This window comes from Frieseomelitta varia, unplaced genomic scaffold (assembly GCF_011392965.1).
Source record: "Frieseomelitta varia isolate USP_RPSP 00005682 unplaced genomic scaffold, Fvar_1.2 scaffold_572, whole genome shotgun sequence".
Taxonomy (NCBI): Eukaryota; Metazoa; Arthropoda; class Insecta; order Hymenoptera; family Apidae; genus Frieseomelitta; species Frieseomelitta varia.
This window is the reverse complement of record NW_025110337.1, coordinates 37318-53192: the sequence shown is the minus strand read 5'-3', so window position 1 is coordinate 53192 and position 15875 is coordinate 37318. Positions and strand designations below refer to the sequence as shown.

General features: G+C 33.5%; 1 protein-coding gene across 1 annotated transcript in view; it reads right to left on the bottom strand.

Moving 5' to 3' along the window:
* LOC122534057 (hepatic leukemia factor-like) overlaps window positions 1-15042 on the bottom strand; it is a gene marked incomplete at its 5' end in the record, with an annotated part of 24872 nt that extends 9830 nt beyond the window's left edge. Inside the window, one exon of the mRNA XM_043664342.1 lies at window positions 14766-15042. Within this exon, the coding sequence (XP_043520277.1) occupies window positions 14766-15042 (277 nt within the window). The remainder of the gene's footprint in view (window positions 1-14765) is intronic.
* Between the last annotated feature and the right edge of the window lie 833 nt (window positions 15043-15875).

The window sequence follows — 15875 nt, the reverse complement described above, 5'->3', positions numbered from 1 at the left end:
TTTTTCATTTTTTTTTTTTTTTTTTTTTGCTATCCAAAAAACGAAAAGCACAAAGAAAATCGATATTTTAATTTCAAAATGCTGCCATTTTTTTAATTTTCGAAATTTCGCTGTCTCCGTGGTTCACGCGATAGCCATATTTATACTAATTAAGATGCAATTTCGTTTTTTAGTTTCAAGTAACCAGATGGGCCGAAAATGGCACGTCAGCCATTTGAACCCGTTTTTAAAAACATTTTCCTTTACCCAAGGCTATATAATTTCCACAACTTTCATTAATTTCGTTAAAAGAGAAAAATGGTAAATACTCTTTAAGTATGAATAAATCTGTGTGCGAAAACTGCATGCCAAAATGTATCATGGTCTTCTTAGAAAGAAAATTCCCAAAAAGTCGATTTTTACAAATACTCCCTTAAATTAAAGTTCCACGCGAGAGTGACGAATGTTTTTAACAGATTTTTAACGAAGGGTTTTTTAGATCGAACTCCACACGGTATGAAAAAGGGTTGGAAGATTATTTCTACGCAATCTACGTGAATGTAGCCTTGGATCGACGAGGTTGGCGTAACAATGGCCGATCAGTGGCATGCCAGAAATTCCTCAAGAAGTCAACTTTTCTCTCAGGAGAAAAGGACGTAGCGTTTAGTTTAAAAAAAATTCTAATCCAATTCTGCATTTTTTTTTTTTTTTAATCGAGTTTACTACTAAGTTAACCACCAACCTGCTTTGACTCTAGCAAAATATCCCCGACAATCGATCTACCTTCGAATTTTTCGAATTGTTTGAAAAAAAAAGAAAAAAACGAAATACCATTGATGCTAATTTAAGCTTCGTGAAAACGGAATCGACACGTAACAATCTACGTTCACAGTTTCATTCTAAAACTTGTGAAGCTTATACTTTGACAGTCGTGAGCTCGTTCTTTCGTTTCTTTCTCGAAGAGATGAGTTCCTTTTTCGGATATTGTAAAAGTTCAAGCGCGCGTGAAATGATTAAAAAATTCTCTCAATCTCGAAGATTGAAACGAGCCTTTAAAACTCGCTGTACGATTTTTTTTTCGTACCATTTTATCGAATATGGAACGTTTAGGGTTAGACGGATTAGTCAAATATTAGAATTTCTTGAATTTTCAATTTTTTCAATAAAATCGTACAGCGTAAGTTTCAAGAGGTCTTCGATCTTTGAAACGATGGTTCTGCATCTAGTTGCAAAAAAAAATTTTTTTTTCAACGTTCTTAGACACGTGGAAATCTTCGACCTTTGAAGGAAAAAAAAAAAAAAGAAAGAAAAAAAACGAGTAACAAGTAAGTAGAAGCTTCACGCTTTAAATGAGACTTTAACCTCTTGCGCTGGAATGATACGTCGAGAATTTTTTGTTCCAAAATTGCAACATTTTCTCAGTTTTAAACATATTTCAATATAACCCAGGCAAAACAAGTAATAAATAATAATAATTTCGATCTATCTACAGTGATATATCGACGAGTTCAAAAAGAAAGCGACGATTTATCGTGTACGGTTCGGTCACTCGTTATGGTCCGCAATCGGTTGCCAGCGCAAGTGGTTAACCTCTGCCACACACGTCGAGAATTTTTTGTCCCGAAATTGCAATATTTCCACAGTTTTAAATATATTCAAGTATAACGCAGGCAAAACAAGTAATAAATTTTATTACTTCTCAATAATTTCTATCTATCTACAGTGATATTATCGACGAGTTCAAAAAGAAAGCGACGATTTATCGTGTACGGTTCGGTCACTCGTTATGGTCCGCAATTAATTGCCAGCGCAAGTGGCTTTAACCTCTTGCGCTGAAATGACGTCTTGATGCCACGCACGTCAAGAATTTTCCAAAATTGCAATACTTTAAGTATATTTCAGTATAACCTAGACAAAACCAAATAACAAATTTATTACTTCACAATAATTTCTATCCAAGTGACATATATACCGACCGAGTTCAAAAAGAAAGCGTCGAGTTATATGTATACGGTTCGGTCACTCGTTATGGTCCGCAATCAGTGGTTAACCTCTTTCGCTGAAATGACGTGCCACGCACGTCGAGAACTTTTTGCCTCGAAATTGCAACATCTTCCCAGTTTCAAGTATATTTTAAGTAACAACCCAGACGAAGGAAATAACGAACATATTACTTCTCGATAATTTCTATCCAGTGACGTCATACCGACCGAGTTCAGAAGAAAAAGAAAGCGACCAATTATTGCGTACGGTACGGTCACTCGTTACGGTCCGCGCAACCAGTTGCCAGCGCAAGAGGGATTAAAGTGGATTCGTCGTACGATCATTTTTTATCAGCTTTTGAATTATGCTCTTCGCTGTACGTAAGAGAAACGACGACATCGAACGCTCGGTGGATCGTTTGATATTTGCGCGAGAAACTCGGCAGAGACTCCAAGCAATAGAACGGCAGAGGGCCAACGGAACAGAACGGTTTCTCTATTTTTCCTCTCTTTTTTCCAATGGCTGAACAACGCGCGGTTGAAAACGTGCGACAAAACCGCATTCGACAAATGGTTATTATCGTGGTACACCGGCTGTCAACGAGGTCGTCCCGCTACCACCGCAGCCTGATAGATATTTCCAACGAACGGAGGATTTTAATACTCTGTATTCAGATGTCTCCCCCCTCCGCCCCCCTCCCGAGCTGCACCCGATGAACGATCGTCCACGATTATCTTGCAGGCTATGATTCAAATGTGGCTGTGGATTACTCGGCGATTATCTGCGAAACGATCGTGGCATTCATGAAATGGAGGAACGTCGGAGACAGGACCAGCTTCGTTAAACGAAGCGAGAAGTCGATGCGGAAACTTGGAAAATGGATAATGGATGTTTTCAACCCTTGGAAATGGAATGCACGCCTTTAATTTGATCTTTCGTTAAGTACAACAATCGAAAAAGTTGTGCTTGAGACTGCTAGAAATGAAACTGAATCAAGCTGACACGTAGTTTGGTTATGTTTGGAAAGAAAAAGAAAAAAAAAGTTATTTATTTTATTATGTATGTTTATTTTATTTATTTTATTATGTATGTTTATTTTATTTATTTTATTACGTATATTTATTTTATTTATTTTATTATATTATTATGTATATTTATTTTATTTATTTTGTTATGTATGTTCATTTTATTTATTTTATTATGTATATTTATTTATTTATTTTATTATGTATGTTTATTTTATTACATATATTTATTTTTTTATTTTATTTATTTTATTATATTATTATGTATACTTATTTTATTTATTTTATTTGCACTATATATAAATTAAATTTATTTAAAAAAAATAGATATTAATAAACAAGACAAACATTTAATTTCTAAATATATATTTATTATTTTTATTTTATAAAAAAATAATATATATATATATATATATACACATATTTTAGATCGTTGAACTGGGCCTAATGACGAAGTGCGCGGTGGTTAAACAACTAAACAACGACAGTTCGCAATTTAGTTCAAGGCTGACGGTCGTCGCCAGCTCTGCGGAACTAATCTCGCGTTGCGTGGCGGCTGGAACACGAGCAACGCACAGCCGATTAAACGGGAAGAGGGGTGGGAGAGTCGTGTCTAACGAAGAAGGTGAAGAAGAGCAGCAACGCGACGAAGAAACCGAGTGGAAGTGCTGCGGAAAGTGACGGCGACGAGGAAAATCTCTGGGAATCCAAACGCTCTGGAGAAGTACTACTTTCAAACGTTTCAATGATAAATTTCAACATTCAAATGTTTGTATATTACAAACAAATTTCGACGATGAAGTACCACTGTTTCTCTTTTTTTTTTTTTTTTTTGATAATGATTTGCAACGATTTTTGTGATAATTTGAAATAACATTTAAATATTGTTAGAAATCCTTCAGTGATGAAATATTACAATTTTTGCGATAATGATAAAGAATATTCAAATATTGCCATAAATCTCTCGATGAAGTACCACAATTTTTTCTTCTTTTTTTTTTTTTTTTTTTTGACAATTTGAAACAATTTTTACGACAACGAGAAACAATATTGTTACACATAAATATTGTTAAAAATCTTTCGACAATGAAGCACGAGTTTTCGTGATAATTTTCGCGACGATGAGAAAAACAACGCTCGAACACGTCGCTGTAAATCTTTCAATGACGAAATATCACAATCATTATGGTGATTTATGATAAATAAAAGTCCGCGAGTTTAGAATTCAGAATCTTAATACCAAACCCGAAGGATCGAGATTTATTCGAAGACAAATATCAATACTGACAAAAGTCCATTAATTATACTTCTAAATAAAATAATAAAAAAATTGTAAAATTGTAAAAATTATAAAATTGTAAAAGTTGTAAAATTGTAAGAATTGTAAAATTGTAAAATTGTAAGAATTATAAAATTGTAAAATTGTAAGAATTGTAAAATTGTAAAATTATAAAAGTTGTAAAATTGTAAAATTATAAAAGTTGTAAAATTGTAAAAATTGTAAAGTAAACAAAGAGTGAAACTGTAAAATTACAAAATAATAAAAACTGTAGAATTGCAAAAAAAATCGTAAAATTGCGAAACAATAAAAATCGTCAGATTGCAAAGTAATAAAAAACATGTGCGTTGCAAAGGTTACTTCTTTGTATCGTTCGGTGTTTCATTGACCACCGTGTGCAAACGCGAGTTGACCGAGTTCCTGGTCCGGGGCGGGCCGCGTAACAAAAGCGGAAGCCAAATGGAAGTAAGTAAATGGTAATTGCCGCGAAGAGGCCGAGAAAGAAGCTTGACGCTTGAATCCAAGTAAGCCCGAGACACGATTTCCGTTAACGGTAAGAACTAGTTCTTCGTTATGTGTGTTGCTTCGTTATACCGAGAGCGTGCCTCTAATTACTACGTTCCCTGCCTTCTCTCCCCTCTCCCTCCTCGCTCCATCGCGGTCTCCTCTCCTCCACCGGTTCTCCGTCATCCCGATTCCTCCGCAAGATACTCCTTTACGTAATCGACAACACGCGAACGTTTTACCTGACTCAAGTACGCAGTGAGTCATGTACGGTACCGCCCCGACAGGCGTGAGGAAGGAAAAAAAAAAAGAAAAAAAATGAGAAAAAGGAAAAAAGGTGGACAGATCGAAACGATTCGTCGTCGTCGAACGCGTAGAATGATTGTTAATTAATTGCTACATCGATGACGATAATATTGTTATTATTGTTACAATTATAGCATTGCCACTCGTCGCATAGATTCGAGGGATTGGTGGCTACGAAAGAGTTTGAAAGTTTTGTCAATTATGTGAGATTTCGTGATTATTATCGAAGATTATTAGTTAGTCGATCGATGATAACGAGAGGTTGGAATATATAACAAGAGTTGGTTATAAAAGTTTGGGAATGTGCACACTTTGCAAGCGTGCGTGATTCGTGTGAATTGTTATAGAAGTTCTGTTTAAGATTATTAATTAATTCGCCCGACAATAGCGATACTGAGAACGTTATCTGAGGTTGATTGTAAAATTGAGTGTCGCTGGACCATCGATAAAAATTTACAAGCTTACGAAATTTTCTCTCTTCGACTGTCAAGTACACTTTTGCCTTATAAAAGTGTACACGCCAACTTAAAAAAAAAAAAAAGAAAAAGAATATTACAGACAAAAATTCGAAAAACTTTCATTAGTCGCTCGTCGTAGTTTGGATTTCGTGACCAGATGGAAAATACACACCCTGGTTTGGTGTGCGGTTATCGGTTATTTCTGTTCATTTTCGCAACAAATATCGGAACAAGATTTGCGTGAAATATCCCGGTGCACCGTTTTCTAATTGAACGCGGTAGCGGTGAAATTAATTTGACAGGCAATAACTCGCGAGACCGAATAAAATATCCATTAAGTCTCACGCAGTTGCGTTCGCGTACAAGCCCAGCCATTGTGCCCGTCCATGGAAAATAAATCCAGCGAGATTCCAGATAAACGCCGGTGAAAGGGAATTGAAAATAGTTTTATTAACGAACAACGATGATTTCCGCTCTTTTAGCGCTCTTATCTCTGCCACATATCGATTACCAACCACGGTTTCTCGTTTGTAACTTAATTACGTTTACTGCGCAGGCGCGTTCAATGCATCGACACTGTCAATTTTCTCCGTCGTTCGTGTTTCTCGGTGAAAATTGCTGAAACGAACGACTTTTTTCAACACGCACACAAAAGTTCAAATCCTACGTTTTATATTCTGTGTAAATATATTCTGGTAGAGTTTGAGATAATTAGAATTCATCGTACGTTTTATCTGAGGTGAGGTTTAGGTTAGGTCCAACGCCGCCATGTTGCACGCTTTCACTTTCGAGAAAATGTCTTCTTATTGGCTCTCGGTTAAATTTTACTACTTCCTATCGTCCTGTGAATTTTGTCACCGTGCATATTTCTACGTCCACAAATATATATAAATCCTAGACTCTGAAATTCAATTGATGCGCGAAACTTTTTTGCAACAGACGTATTATATACGGAGAGCAAGAAGACACTTTTCTATCATTTTCAAATTTCATTGAATTTTTCTTTTTTTAATAAAAGCAACTCAATTTTATTAATTTCCATTATTTCCATATTTTAGAGATAGCGAAATATGATAGTAATTGTACGTATATTGTATTTATATCGAACAAATCAATGTGATCTTTTTTATATTAAAAAAAAAAAAAAAAAAAAAAAAAGAAAAAATATAAACGAAACAGAAATTATCGACGACAATGATAAAGACGTGCCACTGTTGGGAAACGAATAAACAATCGCATTTGTTTGGGAATGGTTTCCTGCGGCCTTGGTACACCGATACTCGGCTATTTCGGACGATAGAATCGAATACGAGGTGAAACTGAAATCCGTGATCAAGGCCTAGCTCGCGATCAAGTTTATGAATCCAACCCCGAGCCGACTGTGAAACAACTGAATGCCTGGCTCGATTCTATTTGATCACAACGTGTAGAAAATTTGTCGATGATCTTTAAATAGAAACTAAAAAAAAGTAACGCTTGCTGGAAATCTTGAACTACACTTCGAAAAATAATGATTTGGAATCAAATTAGAGACGAAACACGATTTGTTAAAGAACGAATCTTTAAGAGTAACATTCTATATAAATTGTCCAAAATAAAAAGACTTCCAACTTCCTTGAATCAAAATCATTTTTTCCTTTTGAAATTATGCTGTGACGAATTTAATATTCTTGACAAAGAAAAAAAAAAAGAAACAGAAGAAAAATCTCTATTGACAACTGGAAATATTTTTACGTACAAAAATAAATGTTTCTTTTCTTCTTTTCGTTTTTTTTTTTTTTTCTTTTTCTTTCTCGTTAAACTGGACGTTTAGACTGAACGACGAAAAAGGAAATCTACCGAGCGTGTGCAAAGAAAGAAGAATCTCTGACTTATGATCCGTAAATTTAGCGCCGTTGTCCGTGTACCGATAATTTATGCGTGCGGTAAGCCGCTGTCATCTCCCTTGACAAACGATCTGTAAACCACGTTATTTTAAAAATCTATTATTAACTTCGCCGCTCAATAATTGCATTGCACCGCGGCTGTTCCGCAAGTAGATACTGTTTTACAATCGAAATTCTGCAAACACCAATTCCCATTAAACTATAACGTGCATACGTATATATTGGGCATTTGTGCGGTTAGGCGTGCAACAGGCTTGCATAATACATTACCATAAATACAACTTCCAATCAATTTAACCATTTGCGAGCTAAATTTATTTTCTACGAAGCCTTGAATTTCACCTGTCTGTGTTGGCCTGCGTTGGATTCCCGAGTTCTTTTTTCCTTGGATCTTACTACTTGAATTTTGAATTATTTTTAATTACACTCGACAGATTCTGGGAAATTGGAAATTGAAGAGTACGAAAATTTCAGTGTTCGAAAACTTGGAAATCCGAAGATCCAAAAGTTCAAAGTCTTAAAGGTTCAAAAATTCAGAGAATCAAAGATTAAAAAGCTTAGAAACTCAAGATTCAAAAATTGAAAGAATCAAAGATTAAAAAATTTAAAGACTCAAAAGATTCAAAAATTTAAAAATTGAAAGACACAACGATTCAGAGGTTCAAAGGTCCAAAAATCGAAAAATTCTGAACTTAAACATTCAAAAATTCAAAGGCTTAAAGATTAAAAAATTTAAAGACTCAAAGATTCAAAAATTCAGAGAATCAAAGATTAAAAAACTTAGAAACTCAAAAATTTAAAGACTCAAAAGATTCAAAAATTTAAAAATTGAAAGACGCAAAGATCCAGAGGTCCAAAGGTCCAAAAATCCAAAAATTCAAGAACTTAAACATTCAAAAATTCAAAGGCTTAAAGATTAAAAAATTTAAAGACTCAAAGATTCAAAAATTCAGAGAATCAAAGATTAAAAAACTTAGAAACTCAAAAATTTAAAGACTCAAAAGATTCAAAAATTTAAAAATTGAAAGACGCAAAGATCCAGAGGTCCAAAGGTCCAAAAATCCAAAAATTCAAGAACTTAAACATTCAAAAATTCAAAGGCTTAAAGATTAAAAAATTTAAAGACTCAAAGATTCAAAAATTCAGAGAATCAAAGATTAAGAAACGTAGAAACTCAAAAATTTAAAGACTCAAAAGATTCAAAAATTTAAAAATTGAAAGACGCAAAGATCCAGAAGTCCAAAGGTCCAAAGATCCAAAAATTCAAGAACTTAAACATTCAAAAATTCAAAGGCTTAAAGATTAAAAAAATTTAAAGACTCAGATTCAAAAATTTAAAAATTGAAAGATCCAAAGATCCAGAAGTCCAAAGGTCCAAAGATCCAAAAATTCAAGAACTTAAACATTCAAAAATTCAAAGGCTTAAAGATTAAAAAAATTTAAAGACTCAGATTCAAAAATTTAAAAATTGAAAGATCCAGAGGTCCAAAGATCCAAAAATTCAACAACTTAAATATTCAAAGATTCAAAGACTCAAAGACTCAAAGACTCAAGAATTAAAAAATTAAAGGATTCAAGGATTCAAAGATCCAAAAACTCGAAACTTCAAAGACTCGAAGATTCGAAAACTCGAAAATTTGGAAATTAAAAGGTTCAAGCATTTTGAAAGTTCAAAAGTCTAACGATTCGAAAATAGACGTCCATTTTCGATTTCCAAACACAGCGAAACCCCGTTGATGAGAGCTTCGCGACGTTAACCACAATGAATGATCTATAAACATGACTGAAAACAAAACTGAAACACATGAAAAACAAAACTGAAAAACAATCGACGAGACTAAGGAAAACAAGTCGAACGAAAAGACCGACAATAAAAAGAAAAGACGGCTAATAACCGAAAGGAGGTTCACAGTTTGGTCGAGCATGGTCGAGAAAACGATCGGAAAACAGGGAAATCCAGATCCAGGAAAGTTTTCACCTTCGTCTTGAAACGGAGAAACGGTGCGCGCGACAACAAATTACGTAACACGAGTGGAAAAAAGCACGCAAAGAGAGAGAGGGAAGAATGGAGTGTCTCGAACTGCCGGAAGTACGTGCACGACCGCGCGTGTGTTCCTTAAAATGCTTTCTCTTCTCGAGCACGCTCCAATTAGTGCGGTCTTCTCTAATTACTGACACAGGTTACCGCTTCGAGTGATTATACAGGCACAGGCGGTGGAAAAGGAAACCGATTACCAAGTCTGGGATCGTCTGTTTCCAGTTATATCTAACGCGCGAGCGTTACGTGTCTCCGAACGAGAGGAAACCACGTGGAAATTCGACGAAAGCTACAGGAAACGCGTTGCCGGACATATTGCTTACTGGGAACTTTCCAAATGATAAATATTAAATATTGAATAGTGAAATTGTCGAATTCCCGAGTGGGACATTCGGCGTCTAATGCTTTCGTCGAGGGAAATGATATTTGTCAACGAAGACTTTCGAAAATAAAAAGTAATATAAATAAAAAATATAATATTTAATATAATATATATAATATAATATAATATAATATAATATAATATAATATAAATTATTAATATAACATATTTATTAATATATAATAATATTAATACTAATAATATTTATTAATATAAATTATTAATAAATTAATAACAATGTTTATTAATCTACCTTTTTATCGATAGTTACTTTTTTCATCCACAGTGTCTCTTTTTATTTTTTTAAATTTCTTTTTATAGTTTAACGAGTTAAAATGAATGAATCATTTTATATTTTGCCCAGTGAATCAGTGTTCGAAAATCAGATCAGGTAATTAAATAAAAATTAAAAAAATAAAATTGTATATATGTAATACTTATCATCGGTCTCGTTGATAATTAAAATAGTATTTTTTTAAATCGTGAGTGGAACTTTCCCTCTACAGATTAGAACATCCCTCGATACTTTATAAGAATGGACTTTCGAAAATAAAAATAAATATAAATTATTAATAACAAATTAAATTATTAACAAATAAATTAATAACAATGTTTATTAATCTACCTTTTTGTCTATAGTTACTTTTTTCACCCACACTGTCTCTTTTTATTTATAGTTTGACAAGTTAAAACGAATGAACCATACGATTTTATATTTTGCACAGTTTCTTTGAATCAGTGTTTGAAAATCAGATCAGGTAATTAAATAAAAATAAGAAAAATAAAATTGTATATATGTAATACTTATCATCGGTCTCGTTGATAATTAAAATAGTATTTTTTTAAATCGTGAGTGGAATTTTCCCTCTGCAGATTAGAACATCCCTCGATACTTTATAAGAATGGACTTTCGAAAATAAAAATAAATATAAATTATTAATAACAAATTAAATTATTAACAAATAAATTAATAACAATGTTTATTAATCTACCTTTTTGTCTATAGTTACTTTTTTTCACCCACACTGTCTCTTTTTATTTATAGTTTGACGAGTTAAAGTGAGCGAACCATATATTATATTTTATATTCTATATTTTGTCCAGTTTCTTTGAATCAGTGTTCGAAAAATCAGATCAGGTAATTAAATAAAAGTAAAAAATAAAATTATATACATGTAATACTTATCATCGGTAATTAAAATAGTATTTTTTTAAATCGTGAGTGGAAGATTAGAACATTCCCCCGATATTTTACAAGAATTTATAACGAGAACATTCAAATAATAATCAAAATAAATATTGTATCGCGTCGACGATAATGATTTTTTTATTCACGAATGATATTTCTGACAAATTAAAATGGTATTCGAAGGACTACATGTTGCAACACTTTTAAGAATAAACTAGAATCCACGACAATGAGAAATTTGATCAATGCTAAAAGTTATAGTGATTACAATTCCACGAATGAGAATAATCGAATAAATATGAAATATATTTTCTGCGAGATGTATATTGTTATCATCGAAGCATGTCACAGCGAGAAGCAAGAGACACATGGACATTTCAACAGCTTTCAAGTAAGTTTTCGACGTAAGTGCTATCTCAGTCAGTTTTTAGTGACCTTGTTGCCAGTATATCGTTCAGATTAGGCCTGTTGAGGCCTCGGTTTAGGTATATCGCGAACGCGTGGTTACTTGATGGAACGGCTACGAAAATTTCACTGATTTCACTTTCATTCGAATATAAAAAAATACGCAGGAAAACTAATCGCATACATCTAACTTGAGAATATTCAAGTCCGCTGGATACGTCTAATTTGTGAACACCTGAGAGAAGTGCAATTAAAGGAAAAGACAAAGACGAGGACTTCGGTTCGCTTTCGTTTCAATCTGGCCCTTCGATTCGAGCGCAGGTGCACTCACGAGGAGATGATTTGCTTTCAATAAGTATTCTTTTGCACGAGCACGCGCAACAATTAATAATAATCCTGAATAAGATATGGCGTTTAAGAACGGAACTGCGGACGTTTTATTGTACAAACCGCATTCAATTCTCCGATATGCATCTACTCTCTCGGTGGTAGAAATCTCACGGAAGACTGCTTGATCAATCAATGTTTCCGGTTTGGAAAAGCCGGCGGGTCGTTTTGTGTTCGAAATGAAAAGTCTTCTCACTCGGCGAAATGGAAGAAAAGGAAAAGGAAAAAAAAGAAAGAATGAAGGAACATCTTAGTAGCAAAGAGACTCGACGTTATTTTTATATGATACGATATTAAAAACGTGTAGATCATTTCTTTGCTTTCTATCCTACAGATTACTTAAAGACTGATTGTATAAAACAAAAATTTTACAGACACACGTTTTTTTTAAATTTTTTATTACTTTATTTGGGAATATAAAATAATATAATAGTATATATTTATGTTTTTATATAATATGTTATATAGTTGTACAATATGTAATAATATATATTTGTATTTTTATATAATATATTATATAGTTATGTAATATATAATAATATATATTTATATTATTATATAGTATATAACATTATATATTAATTTTATTTTATATAATATATTATATATAGTTATATAATATATAATAATATATATTTATATTTTTATATAATATATAACATTATATATTAATTTTATAATATATTATATATTTTATATAATATATAAAATATATATTTATATATAATTAACAAGTTATGACTTTTTTAAACCCTTTAGTTTTTCAGTGGCCACCCTGTACCATGCATTAGCAAATGCGTTTTTATATTTTTACGAACAGAAATTAGTTTCAACTACGTTTCCTATAGTAAGCAGATCTCTGTGTACTTTATACATTTTGTGTATTTTATAAACTCAGCTTTATCCATTATATATCCTAAATTGAGTATTTCATATAATTCTACGTTCTTGTAACTTTCGATTTTGCATAAAAATCCGCTTGTAAGTCTGCAACAAATAAATCTACTCTGAAACAGGCGTGGGTATTGTTTGAGTAAAATATTTGAGAAGTGATTACTTCAATAGCACATCGTCTTATCTGGCCGCGGCTCGTTGTCTCGAGATAATCCCACGTTAATTTATTATTTATTAAGCAAAACGATCATTCTCGATATTAATTTATATTAATTGGTCTATCAAATGAAATAATTTCTTTCTTTACTTTTGTTTTGTACCTCCATGCAAACTTCTATCATGCAAACTTCACTCACCGTCGAGATAATTCGATTTATTCGCCAAAAAAAGAAAATGATTTATCTGATTTTGATCGAGGATGAAGTTACGTTTGAAATAACACTGCCACAGTTTAATTAAATCTGTCTCAACACGCCTGTTTTCAACACGTCGTACGCCTCACGAATTTCTCACGTTATGCAAAGTGATAAATAATTTAACGAAATTGGGTAAAGCGTGACAATAACAAACGCCGGGGAAATCCGTGTCTGTCTCGTCTGGTGTACTGGTACGATTGTAAATTACGAGCTCGTGCATAACGGGTTGAAACGCAACGAGCCACGAAGACGTCCTTGGCCGCTCCTCTGATAGCCTCCAGACCTCCTGGGAATCGTTTCTTACTGCCTCGATGCACACGACTATGCAACGAGCCGCGTAGAAACGTTCCCGGGACACCCAATCCCACGGGATGTATCATCCAGTTGCATATTTCAAAAAAGTCGAAAGAAGAAGAAAAGAAGAAGAAAGATTTCTGTAATCGGAGTTCTTCGCTCGAACTTCTTTACCGACTGTGGCTTCTCCCGCGGTAATTTCGAATGCTAAGAATTGACAGCTTCAGGAGTTTCAATTGATTTTAGAACGTCGAACATTTCTCTCTTCGTGATTGCAGCTCGCTTTTAGTGTGATTTGAGAGCGAGGAACAGTTTTGGAAATTCAATTGATTTAAATTCAAGCATCCAAAAAAGTCAAAGGACACCATTTTCTTTTCTCTCTCTCTCTCTCTCTCTCTCTCTCTCTCTCTCTCTCTCTCTCTCTCTCTCTCTGTTCGGTGTTTTATAATTTGGAATTTTATCGAACTTCTTTATCGACTGTAGCTTCATTCGTAATTCGAGAGGTAAGAATTGACATTTTTAAACGTTCGATTGATTTAGATTCAAGCATTGAAATTTAAAAGACACCAATTCCTTTCTTCTGTAATTTGGAATTTTGTCGAACTTCCTTATCGACTGTAGCTTCTTTCGGCACAATTTGATCGCTAAGAATTGACATTTTTTAAAAATATTTAATTGATTTAAATTTAAGCATCGATAGTCAAGAGACACTAGCTTCTCTCTTCTGTAATCGGAATGTTTTTTTAAAGTTTGATCAATTGTAATTTCTTTTAGCGTAATTTAATTTAGCTGAAAACTCAAGTTTGATTGATTCAGATTCAGACAAAATTCTGGTGAATCTCTAAAGCAAATAAAATAAACTTAACAGAGTTTGATGTCGTGTCTCCGGACAAATAATTAATATTAACAGTGCTAAATAAAGATATCGACAGCAGCGACTTTCAGTTATACATATTTTACGAGAAATGACGGTGGACGATCATCGAAGATTACGAAGACGCGTGAAAATTAATCTTCGCAAATAAAATCAGTGAAAAGTTTCACAAATCACTATGCAAGAAATATTAGAATCAAGTAATAAACATTTGTCACAGGTCGAGCACTAATTGTAACAAAACAAAAAAAATGAGGCGTTCACTGCGTCAAACGCGAGTTTATGTACTCTTAATACCAATCAATCATCGATCATTAAAAAAAAAAAAAAATATCTCGATTCATTAAAAAAGAAAAAAAAACGTATAAAGTGTTACTGAAAATGTTGAATAATTCGCAATTAGTCGATCGACCGGTGCTTTCTAAATAAATCACCGATAGAATCGGTTCAAGATCGTCGAATGTACTTAGCTGGTTGAACGTGGAAAAGTGACTTGGCGGCAGCTCGTCAATCACTCGCGGAAAGAGATTGTCAAGGAGAAGCGGCCTGTTCGTTCCTCGAGAATGTTTTTTTTTTCTCCCCCTTCTTTTCCTTTTTTTTCTTCCTTTTTTTCTTCCACCGTTCGCCGAGTCTCTCGCACCGTAAAAACCTGTCCACGTGAAATAATTCACGCCTGGTCGCGTCTGTCCACGACTATCTTTCGCTTTCGTTATCTCTTTCGAACGCTCGCGCTCGGCTAGAAGTTATTCGCGATTACACGTGTACGTAATGTTAGGTACGCAATGTATGCTTCAACGTCTGAACAAAGGTGGTAAGAAGGCAATAAAAAGGAAATTATTAATTAGGTAGGTGGTTAGGTAGGTGGATTCTTTCTCCTTTGCGATTAATATTTGAAGATCGAAAGACTGGAGGAACTTCGAAGAGCTAAAGGTTCTAGAGGATCTAGAGATTTGAAGATCCTGAATGATTTGAAAATGCTGAAAATTCGCAAACTAGAAACTCGAGGATCTTGCAATAATCCTGAGAAACGTAGGAAGATTCGAAGATTCTGAAAATCTGCAGATACAAACGCTCGGAGAGTCAAATGTTCGAATTGAAAGCTGCGAGGATTACTATGAAATTACAGCGCTACAAAGTGGCGAATTTTCAAACAATTCGCGGTGATCGATTTGACTTTTGTTTTTCGATCTAAAAATTCAAACGCTCAAAGATTCGAAGGTTCAAACAGAGAAAGATCCAGAGACTGCTGAAATGAAATTATGGCGCTACAAGATTGTGAATTTTTAAAAAATTTGAAGTCTCGAATTTTTGAATGATTCACATACCTTTTCTATCTCTTCTCGATTTTTCGAAAATTCAGAAATCCAAAGACTATTATTACTATAAAATTATGGCAAAGTACAAAGTCACGAATTTTTAAAAAAATTCGAGGCAAGCGATCTGACTTCAGTCTCTCGAAAAATCTCCTCGATTTAAAAATCCAGACACTCGAAGATTCAAAGATTCAAACTAAAAGACCCAAAGACTATCATTACTATAAAATTATGGCAAAGTATAAAGTCACGAATTTTTAAAA